The 12196-nt window shown below is 38.1% G+C and overlaps 1 protein-coding gene across 1 annotated transcript in view; it reads left to right on the top strand.

The window, feature by feature from the left end:
* Positions 1 to 5778: 5778 nt before the first annotated feature.
* Positions 5779 to 12196, top strand: part of LOC310931956 (thrombospondin type-1 domain-containing protein 7A-like) — a gene marked incomplete at both ends in the record, with an annotated part of 113464 nt that continues 107046 nt past the window's right edge. The window contains one exon of the mRNA XM_083895206.1: positions 5779 to 5809. Within this exon, the coding sequence (XP_083751332.1) occupies positions 5779 to 5809 (31 nt within the window). The remainder of the gene's footprint in view (positions 5810 to 12196) is intronic.

A 12196-nucleotide genomic window follows, 5' to 3' on the forward strand; every position in this document is an offset into this window, starting at 1 on the left:
TTTATGTTTTTCCTTCCCAGACCCTGGCTCCTCCCCCCTCCCCCCCAGTCGATCATCTTCTCAGTGATATGTACATACGTGATTCATGGAATTACATCTGTGTTTTACGACCCCTCTCCCCCCCCCCTCCCGCCAGATTTACATCCACTCTGCGCTGCGACAGGAAGTAGTGCTCCCTTTAGAGCCGACTGCTTTATTGTCCGCCCAAGTGGAAAATTGAGAACGTGTAGCGACTGTGGAAGAGGGAACAGAAGATCCGGCCGATGCATAGAAAACACTTTAGAGCAGCAGCGTATGGCATAAATAGCGCAGATAAAACAACTCAGACGACGTTTGTTCGCCCTCTGAAGACTTTATCTGCGCTCTGATTCATGTCCTCAGCGTTGTGTGAACTTTGTCTTCATCCACGACTTCTGCACTCGACAAAAACCATCAAGTCCTGATGAAACTGCTGCAGATGTGTTCTCATATTGACAAAATAACTTAAGAAATGAGCTCTCTGAATGACTTTCGTCGTGAGCCGTGAAATCCTTGACTCATTGGAAAATAAACCGAGAATATATTTATGATATGCACTGGTAACACAGAAATGTCCACGTTTACTGATCTCAAACTGTATTTGGCACAAACAGTGAAACCAAAATTCTGTGATGTTACCAGGCAGCAAAATATAGCAGTAAAAATAGTCCTGCTGTCAGTGTCTCCTCCTCCTCCTCCTCGTCTTGTTCACAGCTCCGTCCTCCTGAGCTGATCTGTTGTGAGTGTGAAGAGCAGGAAATCTTTAAATGTGACTGTGTGAGAAAAGTTCTGACAGAGTGAGTGAGTGAGTGAGGGTTTGGAGACCAGATTTCTGGCGACACACGATCTAAACCAGTGTTGCCAAATACTTTCAGTGGCTAAAGTTAGCCTGAGAGGTCGCTAGATGTCTCCAGAACACGCCCAATACACCAAATAGCATATTTTGTGACTTCATCAAGCTTCTCGTGTTAGACGGTGCCTGTTGATTTTATATTTTCACCAATATTTAAATGTAAATTGATTGATCAGCTGGAAAGACTTTGATCCTCGGAGAGTGGCTAACGTTTGGCCAGAAAGACGAGCTCACAAATGGGATCTGAAAAGTCGATAAACTGCTGAACGACCAGTGTTTTTATCGCAGTAGAACTCTCTTCTGTCACTTCCTGTGTGCAGGGTTTTATTGTCACTGAGCGACACAGGATCTAAACCAGTGTTGCCAACTACTTTCAGTCGCTAAAGTTAGCCTGAAAGGTCGCTAGATGTCTCCAGAACACGTCCAATTCACCAAATAGCATATTTTGTGACTTCATCACGCTTTATTTGCATATTTCTCGTGTTAGACGGTGCCTGTTGATTTTATATTTTCACCAATATTTAAATGTGAATTGATTAATCAGCTGGAAAGACTTTGTTCCTCGGAAAGTAGTTGAGGTTTGGCCAGAAAAACTATCTTGCTAATGGGTTCTTCGCAGATGCTTCTTTGTGTTTTCAGTAAAACGAGTAACTTCCTGTTTTAATGTCAGTAAACCAGTGTTGCCAACTACTTTCAGTGGCTAAGTCCAGCCTGAGGGGTCTCTAGATGTCTCCAGAACACGTCGTATGCTATTTAGCATAATTGCGATTATCATCACGATTATCTCTTAAAACGCTGCCTTTTAATAAAAAATAAATAAATAAATAAAAGAATTGGTTCCCCAGAAAGCAACAAAAGTTTGGCCAGAAAGTTACGCTAGTAGTTTTTTGACAAAGTCGCAGAGTCGATCACACCTGACTGAGGGAGAGTTTGTGTGTATACAGCAGCAGAGCATGGGTGGGTGGAGACAAGAAGACTGTTTATGGATGTTTCAGTCAAACTCGTAAAAACATATCACTTCCTATGCGCAGCTTCTGGAAAAAGTTGTTAAATGTTGACAAAAAGTTACTAAAGATGGCAGCATTGATTTAAACGCCACCTACTGGCAACAGGACGTACTTCTTCAGTAAAAAACGCTGCTTCATCTACATTTGCTTTACTCTGATATAATTAATTCTTGGTGGCCTCTCTCTCTAGCGCCACACAGTGGCCATTAGTTTTAATGTTGTACCTTTCAGAGCCGCTACTTTCGTACTCTTGAAGATGTGAACTTTTGTGGACACCAGGTGTTTGAATCCTCGAGCTCCCACGTTCGCTTGAACGACTGAATGTGACTTCTCGCTAAATGCTAATGTTCAGAGCCGGGTTTTTCCGGATTGTTCGGTGCAAACCGGATCAAAGCGGATTCGTGGTCGTCGCTGTTGCTCTGCTGCCTCCTCAGTTTGACAGATGTTCACCACGTTCTGTGAGGAGCAGACACCAACATGGCTGCTGTGTACTCCACGCCTCTTTCATCTCACGGCGACGACGACGAAGCCGTCGCTGCTGCTCTCTCGCTCTGGCAGTTAGCACGCAGCAGCAGCAGCAATAATGAATTATTCAGACACTTTTTTGTTCTCAGAGTCGCAGAATTTCAGAGTTGTGTCATTTCAGGGAAACTGGGATCCCCCGCCAAGAATCCACTCCGGTATTCTGTAAGCTAGAGGAGCGTCAGAACCACAGCTTCTATACGGTTCCACTAAATTAAATATGACATTGACACAGATGCAGAAAAGCCACGTCATAAACACGCAACTCTGCTGACAGACGCCCACGCCACCTCCACATGTGGAGGCGAGAGGCCGAGCGTCAGCTGTCAGTTTTTACGTCTATTCTTCACCACACTGACAGCTTTCATGGTGATCAATCATGTGTCACCACTGCAGTTTGACAACCAAGAGGTTTTTCTGTGCGTTTAACAACTCCATGTAGCTGGAAATGCTGAGGACTTAATAAGATAGATGAAATTCTGATGTAACTTTGATTTTGATGAAATAATGTAAAATTTTGATATTGATGAAATTCTGAAATTCCTTTTCTTTTTTTTTTCATTGTCTTGATGTACTTCCTAGTACCTAACTATGATGACCCACATAAATGAATAAAATACAATTATATAATAAAAAAAGGGAATGCTGAGGACTTACAGAAAATATACTTTTGTGTTCAGTAAATCCATTTATTTTACTATTGTTTCAACTGTTTCCACTGATTATGATTATCGATCGCTAACTCTTCCCAGTTCAGCTCTTACCATTGTTGGAGCGCTGAATCCACAATTCCTAACCATTCTTTTCTTTTCCAATTCCAGTTCCATTCATTTTCATTGGTTCACGACAGACAGAAAATCAGATTTAAAAAAAACAAAACAGACTTTTCATGTATTAATTTTTGCAATTGGTTGAAACATGTAGGAGAAAAAACTGGAAATCGCTCACAGAATTCCCAACGAATTAAATAATCCTTTTATTCTCAGGAATTGACTAAAGATGAGTGATATTCAACATTTTTATTATGTTTAGTCATCTTTATTGAGAGGTTTTATGAATTTCACAAATAAGTTCTTCCAAAATATTTTCCCTGTTCTTTATTCCCAACCATTGTTTTCCTGTTTCAGACGTTAATTGTTCCCAGATCATTTCCAATCCAAGTCAGATGAGAGTTCCGTTCGTTTTCAATGGGAAAAAGTGACAAAAAGAAGCAAAAAACATCTATTAATTATTAATTGTTGAAATTGATTGAAAAATGAAGAGGGACAAAGCAAACAAAAAAAAAAAGAAGGAAATACAATCTCCCTAATGAGTCAGCAGATATGGAGGATAAAGATGAGCAGGATTCAAATACAAACAACAGTTGGGAATTATTTTTGTGGTTGCTAAATCTAATCATTTGTCATCTTTATCAATAATTCAACAGTAATGTTTTCCTGTTTCCACAGATTGACTAACTCCTTCCACATCTCAGATCAAAGGCAGATCAGAGTTAAATTTACTACTTTCAACAAATGTTCCCTGTTTCTTTATAAATCCAGTTGTTGAAAGGCTGAATTAAAGATTCCCAACCACTGTTTTCTTTTATTGCGTTATAGCTCCTCCCACAGTTCAGATCAAAGGCAGACGAGGGTTCCCGTCGTTTTCAACAGAGAATGTGACAGAAATAGGTGAAATATTCCAAATACTGGTTGAAAAAGTAGAAACAGAAACAGGAAATAGTTGAGAATCGCCCGCTCTTTAATGACCAACTGAAAACTACACTATTAACGAATAATAATTAGACTTGTTTTTTTATTCGTAGGCATCGACTAAATATATAATAATAATATATTTCAATTTAGATATTGATTTACCGTCGACTGAATTTGTAAAATATCTCAAATGTTACATATTTACAATTATTGTAATAACTACAATTATTACATGTACAAATATTATTATCAGTACTTTGTCGGATGTCTTGTTGTCGACTTCTGGTCGCTCCAAAACCCAGTAGCCAATCAGTAGGCAGCTTCCTAAGCCCCGCCCCACAGACAGAATCACAAACAAAAAGTTGGAGGAAGAGAAATTCCAATCATCGCAAAACAAAAAAGTGTCTTTTCAAAGTGGAGAGAGTGACATCATCACTAAAGATCGGTTTGTTTTAGGTCTTTAAATCACAAACTTTACTCAGAGATTTGCAGAGATTCTGTCAATGCAGCTACAAGTAGCTGTGTGTGTGTCTCTGTGTGTGAACCTGCTGCCAACATGTCGTACAATTATAGCTCAACATCCTAACAAGACTTCCCAGAGGACGAGCCGTCAGTGACGCTGTCACTTTCGTCTCCATGACGCCAGGAAACGTCTCATTACTCTGCAGAGCACAAGGAACTCGCTTAACTCTCTCTGTAAGTGTGTGTGTGTGTGTGTGTGTGGGGGTGTGTGTGTGTGTGTGTGTGTGTGTGTGTGTGTGAGGACCATCCCACCTAACGAAATAAGTCATTATCAAGAAATAACCCGGGGGATCAGCGGCTACCTTCACCTGACCTTCATCTCCACCATGAATAAATTACTGTGTGTGATTCTGCAGAAAGAACCAGGTTCTTTTTCTTTAAATCCTCCTGATAATTCTAAACGTCTCTCTGTCTCTGTGTGTGTGTGTGTGTGTGTGCGTGTGTGTGTGTGTGTGTTTTAAAGGTCCAGTGCGTAACATTTATTGGCCAGGATCAAACTCACGACAGGAGGTCACAGGGAGTGGATTATTAAAGGCCGATAGCTGGAAAGAAAAACAGGATTAATCGTTCATATTCTCCAAGAAAAAAACATCAGAAATTAACAAAATATCACTGAATTCCAACAAAATGATATATAACTAATAACTATATTTATTTAAATATTAATCCTTTAACACAATGACTAAAAATAAGTTGTGCATCGATAAAAGTTCCTCTGGTCAGTTTACGTCTCTTTGTAAGATGTACAGTAATGTCATTTACGAGGCTCATTGAATGCACTTTTTAAACTTTTTGTGATTAATCTTTATAATAAACAAACTATTTACACAAAAAATACTTTACAAAAATGACCTTTAAATTAGCAAACATAGCAATTGACAGCATAATTAGTGCTAGGTGTGATTATCTGCATCTCCACTGAACATTATAAAAGCCAGTGAATCGGTTTAACATTATATACGACATTATATTTATCGACGTGTATAATGACTCAAATATAAAAGTAGTTTGGCTTTCGTAGCCTTTATTATTTGACAAGTTTCTACCAGTGCAGATTGCTCTAAGACAGTAAGTGAAGCTCCGCCTCCTCTAAAAACATCAATGTCAAATGATGTTCTGTGTCGTATTTACGTTTCAATACCGAACATGCGCTAGAACGTAGATGAAAGCTCGTCGCTACGACACGTGGCGAGGTGAGCTCTTTTATTTTGTTAACTAAAGAAGGAACAAGCGTCTCTGATGGTGATTTTTTTAAGGTTAAGTCCTGAAAATCCCAAAGCGATCACCGATTTCACCTCCGTCCTCTGTGTCCACATAGCACACACAGTGAAGTGAAGTCGGGCATGAAGAGAAGTGACAAAAGGCAGGGTTAAGTGGCTATTAGGTTTATATTATTATTATTAGGTTTGTATTATTAGGTGATGTGGCATCAGCGTGTGTGTGTGCAGCTTTGGCTCTGATAAACGTCTTCTCTGTCCAGTTAAACACCCACCTCCATATTGCTGTACAATCACAGTCCAGAGCTGAGGCCTGACCCCTCAGGCTCAGAGAGGGAGAGAGAGAAACTCCCAGCTGTTAATTCAATTAAAAACCTCAGGTTTGTTCATTAGCTGAAACTAAACACTGTAAACCAGACTCATTTGTTTAGAGCTCATTGGCAGAAATTGGATAAACTGAGTCTAAGTGAAGTGGAGTTTAAGGATCTCGAGGTTCTCGTTCTGGTGTGAGGGAAACAGCGGAGAATCACAGGGCTCCGATCTCATATCACCAATATATAACTCTGTCTTTGTTTTTAATGCTGCATTCAATTTGATGTCAGAACTCGGAATTTCACAGTAACTTGATTTTCCAACTGGCACACTCCAAACTCTTCAGATCTGAGCAACATTTGGTGTGTGTGTGTGTGCAGGACCAGATTCTCTACCATCCGACTCAGTTTCATCTGGATCTGTTCCAGATTATGGATTCGGCGGCAATTTAAATATAACACGGTTCAGTGCCATTGAACCAGTTCAGATGTGTGTATCTCAGTGACATCTTCACAGATCAGGATGAATCTTTTGTGATAGGTAGATGATCATCCAAGTATGTTCCCGTTGAATTTAGGTGAGAATCTACCACACAATGACATCACAAAACATTTTCAAACTTTCAAGAATCCCCAATCTCTTATAATGGGCAAAACTGTGAAATTAAATAATCATAGCTCTGTCAAAACACATCAGATAGAAACGGATATTGGTATGTATGTGCAAGATGACGCAATCTATCATCGGACCAAATTTGATCCGGATCGGATACAGATTATGGATTTGGTGACAATTTAAATGTAACGTGGTGCCATTGAACCAGTTCAGATGTGTGTAGCTCAGTGAAATTTGTACAGATTAGGATGAATCTTTTGTGAGGGTTAGATGATCACTCAAGAATGCTCTCATTGAACTTTGATGAGAATCTAGCACACAATGACTTCACAAAACATGATCAAACTTTCAATAATCCCCACTCTCTTATAATGGGCAAAACTGTGAAAATAAACAATCATATCTCTGTCAAAACTCATCGGATTTGAACAGAATTTGGTGAATGTGTGTAAGATTGTACAAACTACCATCAGACCAGTTTCATGTGGATCTGACAGTTTAGTGTGTATGGTCTCTCTCAGTTTCCTTTTCTCTGATCCTTTAGCTGAAGGACATTTATCATATTTCACCTTTGTTCTCCTTTTCCTCGACTAATTGAAGTGTGTGTTTGTGACTCTGTGTAAACGCTCCAGTGAAATCTCTCCCATTAGCTCAAAGTGTCTCTCGTGTTGCTGCTACAGGAGGTCGTCGTTGTTACAGGATTAAAAAATGATTGGGCTTTTATTGTCTCGTGTGATTCCAGGCTTTGCTGAAGTGGAAACACGACTGTAATCCCCGTCTCAGATATTATGAAGTGTGTGTGTGTGTGTGTGTGTTTGGGGAGTTGACTCGGTCCTAATGAAACTGTTGCTGGACTCTCTTTTAAAAAGAAGCCGTGTCAGCGTTTTTCAGTCCTGAGCGAGTGGTTAATAATTGCCGCTGGTGTCATGTTTCCCTGCGTGAGCTTAATGTTATTGGAACACTTCATTATTCTCTCCTCTTATATGTTCTCTGTGTGTGTGTGTGTGTGTGTGTGTGTGTGTGTGTGTGTGTGTGTGTGTGTGTGTGTGCGTGTCGTGTGTGTGTGTGTGTGCGTGTCGTGTGTGTGTGTGTGTGTGTGTGTGTGTGTGTGTGTGTGTGTGTGTGTGTGTGTGTGTGTGTGAGAGTCCAGATTATCTTTCATTCTTGTTATTAAACGGCCAAATGGAAGCAGGAGGTGTGCAAGCATTAACATGCTTTTATTCCTCATGTTCCTGCAGCGTTCACTCCACTGAAATTGATTCCTAATTCCCAGGCCTGGTTGTTTGTGTGATTTACCGCACACACACACACCTGCAGAGAAGCAGAACAGATTGTGATGCAGAGGCTGGTGCATCGTGGGAGGTGATAATCTAATCCCTGATGCTGGCGCTACTGAGGTTGAGAGACCTCGCCATGCGATTGGAGAATTTATCTTAATAAAGAGACAGTGACATCATCAAGCCGCCGCCCGCCCCCCATCGCTGAAGATCCACAGGAAACTGTGGACAAATCAAACCACAGCTGACGATGATTCTGTCCTCTGTGAATACACGTGTACGCAGTCTGAGAAATACACAAATACACTGAGCAGAGTAGACGTGTTGCTCTGATCAACAGCCAGAGTCACCAGACTCCATTCTCTCATGGCATTGGAAGAGGAAAATTCTTCATTTTACATGAAAAAAGTAAAAAAAAAAAATACAACAAAAAGTCAACATTTTTACCAGAAAAAAGTCATAATGTTATGAGAGAAAAGTCTTAGTTTTAAGAAGAAAAATCATAATTGTTACGAGAAAAAAGTCATAATTTAACGAGAAAAAAATAATAATTTTAACATGGAAAAAAATTCATAATTGAGCGAGAAAAACATCAGGATATTACGTAAAAAATTACATTTACGAAGAAAAACTCTTAATTTTAACAAAGTAAAAGTCATAATTTGTGCGAGAAAAAAGTAAAAATCTTTACGTGAAAAAGTCATAATGTTATGAGAGAAGAGTCTTAATTTTTACGAAAAAATAAGTCAAAATTGTTTTACGAGAAAGAAGTAAATATTATAGTAAGAAAACTTCATAGAAAAAGTCATAATTATAACAAAGAAGAAGTCATAATTTTCATAAGAAAAAAGTCAAACATTTTTACGAGAAAAAAGTCATAATATTATTATTATTAATATTATTCATTACATTTCTAGAGAAAAGTTTTATTTTACAAAGAAAAAGTCATAATTTTTTATGAGAAAAGTCAGAATTTTCTGACGAGAAAGTAGTAATATAATACAAGAAAAAAAGTCACACTATTCTGCACCACGCCACACATCAGATTCTAGAGAAGCATCAATAAAATTTATGATAAATATCGGTCTGCAGTATTAATATAACTGAATATATATGTATACACATATATATTTGTATAAATAAATCTAAATCCTCTGGCGTTTGGTGTCGTTTTGAATAAACGTCGTCACTGAGATCAAATCCTTTTTTTCCCTCCGGTTTTAAATTCATTCACAGATTTCCAGCTATCAAGAAAATCCACACAGTTTAAGCTCAATCCTGAAAATACAAGAGATTATCACGGTGCACACAGTTGATATTACTGTCAACAGGGATTTACTCACGGTTTGATGAAGGGAGAAAAAAACACTGTAGATACATTTATAAGAGGATTTAAACAGCGAGGATTTCACTCTGTTTATGTTCAATTCTTTTTTAAAGGTTTTATATAAACAACGCTGCTTTACTTCTTTATTAAAGGTTTATTTGTTTTATTTTCTGTGTATTTTCCACCGTGATAATTCAAGACTTTTCATTTTTACACTCAGGTTTTCAGAAAATCACAAAGTTTGGATCTAAAATCCCGACACAACAGTTTTTCTGTTCTTTTTAAACACAAACTCACACAGAAAGCTAAGCTAAAACGTGTAGTTAACGTGACTAACTGTGGTGAGAACAAGCTCCGCCCACTTATCACATTCCACTTTCATCGGTTTATTTCTGCTTAAACACAGACCTGTTTTTAACGACAGAAACTTGAGCCTCAGAATTTGTCAAACATGAATATTTATGAATTAATTTAAAAAAGAGAAGAAGATAAAATAAACACAAACGATGATGAAACTAAAGAAAGAAATAAAATATGAAAACTTTAGATTCAGACTCTGGAGACAATGTTGACTCCTCCCACTTTCAAGAGGCATGGACAACGGGCGCCGATTAAAATTGATATGCAAATTGGACAGACCTACAACCAATCAGAGCAATATATGTAAAGTGGTTACAAACTGGAGGCCCGTGGGCCAGAACTGGTCCGTCAGCATTAACCTCCGGCCCTGTAGATTCCCACAAACAACAAAATCATGCAGAATTCTTACCTTTTATTTTGAAAAAATGAAAGAGATAAGAGTCATAGAGCAGTTTTAAGACAAAGTTGTTGTTGTTTTTAAACACGTGTGAAGTCCTATTCCGACATATTTGCTTTACCTCTCTTTATCACAGCCGTGTTTTATAATTACATCGTTTTAAAGGTTTGCTCATGTTTCATTAACAGCTGTTTTATTCTATAATCAACAGTATTTTATTCCCTTATTCTTCACTTTCTCTTCACACATTCAGCAGCTCGTCTGACTCACACCTCTGTTTTCTTCTTCTTCTGCTGCTGCTTATCTCTCACTGAGCTGTGACACACACACACACACACACACACACACACAAACTCAGTGGCGCAGAAGTCGCTGCTCCAGACGTGCAGCGACTTCTAATTTCCCCCTCACAAGAAAATATTATATAACAGGAGTTTATAAGGTTCATGGGAAAAAATTCAGCGAACAAATTCAGAGTTGTTGTTTGTTTGTTTTTGTTTTTTCAAACTTAGAATTTGAAGTGTAGAATCATTTTGGTCTTTTTTATTCTTACTTTTGACTCACACTCGTGAAATGTTAAGGAGGAGTAATAATAATCTGAGGGAAACGCCATACAATCACCCGATTTTATGATGTCATTACAACAGAATGACTGAGTCAAAAAGTCATAATTTTACGAGAAAAAAGTCACAATATTACAGATTTACAATTTTACCATCATAATAGTCGGCATCTACCTGAACAAGGATCCGTTGAAAATATTTGCAAACCTTCCACCTTAAAAATAATTTTAATTAATTTTTGAAATTCTGAAAATGATCCATTTGCCCTGATGCACTTTGACAGTGAGCTGACTTTCTTCAAAAACACAAAAAGTATCTTGGAATGACTTGAAATTTACCATCATAATAGTCGGCATCTCCCTGAACAAGGATCCGTTGAAAATATTTGCAAACCTCTTAGGGAATAATTTTAATGAATTTTTGAAATTCTGGAAATGATCCATTTCACTTTGATGCACTTTGACAGTGACCTGACTTTAGTCTCAAAAACAAAAAGTATCTCGGAATGACTTCACTTTTTCCATAATAATAATAATAATGCATTATATTTGATAACAGTCGGTATCGCGCTGAACAAGGATCCGTGGAAAATATTTGCAAACCTCTAAAGGAATAAGTTTGATGAATTTTTGAAATTCAGGAAATGATCACTGCACAGTACACATAAATATAAACTAAAAGGTCTCCAATGCCCCATGTGTGTGTCCTGACCCAGTCTTTGGACACCACTGTGTGTTAGTAGATTATTTCCCATGCGTTTATTTACATCTTGTTTGTTGTTAAATACGCGTTAACTTTAGTGATTTATCCTTCTTTTATTTGTTTAACCTCTTAATAAAATGTCATCAGTGAAAGATAGAAAAGAAACATTAGCTTGGTTACGGATCATTTAAAAAGTTGCTGCTGTGAATTGACCGGCGGGGCATAATTAACAAACCTGATCCTGTAGTTACCGTAGCAACGATCGGGGCGAGATCAATGATGCCCTTTGTGAATGCTTCACGCTGTCGGAGCACAAATCCATATTATGCAAGCAGCGATTAGACAAAGACATTAGGAGTTAAATGTCAAAGATAAACACAGACATTCTGCTCTGTTGTTAACTGTAATTCATCTCAAAGACATGACTCAAATTTACACTCTGGATAACATGGCGAGAAATAAACCCTGATGTGTCAGAACGTATCAAGTTATTATGCTGAACACGCAAACACACACACGCAGCAGTTGGCGACAAGAGAAAAGTGTCTTAAAAAGCTTATTTAATGGGAACAATCTGTGACAGGAGAGGAAAGAAATCCATGAAATCTGTTTGTTTTTCTGCAAACAACTAAGTTTTCTTGTTCCTTTTTAATCACAGGAAAGTTTCCACGAAAAAAACAGAAACAAAACCAAGACTGTAGTTATTATATGATATGTCTGTGGAGGATAATCTGTGATCTTAATCCCGTGTAAGTCAATGTTTTTCTCTGCCTTTTTCCCGCTCCAAAAGGAAGAGTGGAGTTTTCCTCG

The sequence above is a fragment of the Microchirus variegatus genome (assembly GCF_963457635.1).
Source record: "Microchirus variegatus genome assembly, chromosome: 1".
NCBI classification, from domain to species: Eukaryota; Metazoa; Chordata; class Actinopteri; order Pleuronectiformes; family Soleidae; genus Microchirus; species Microchirus variegatus.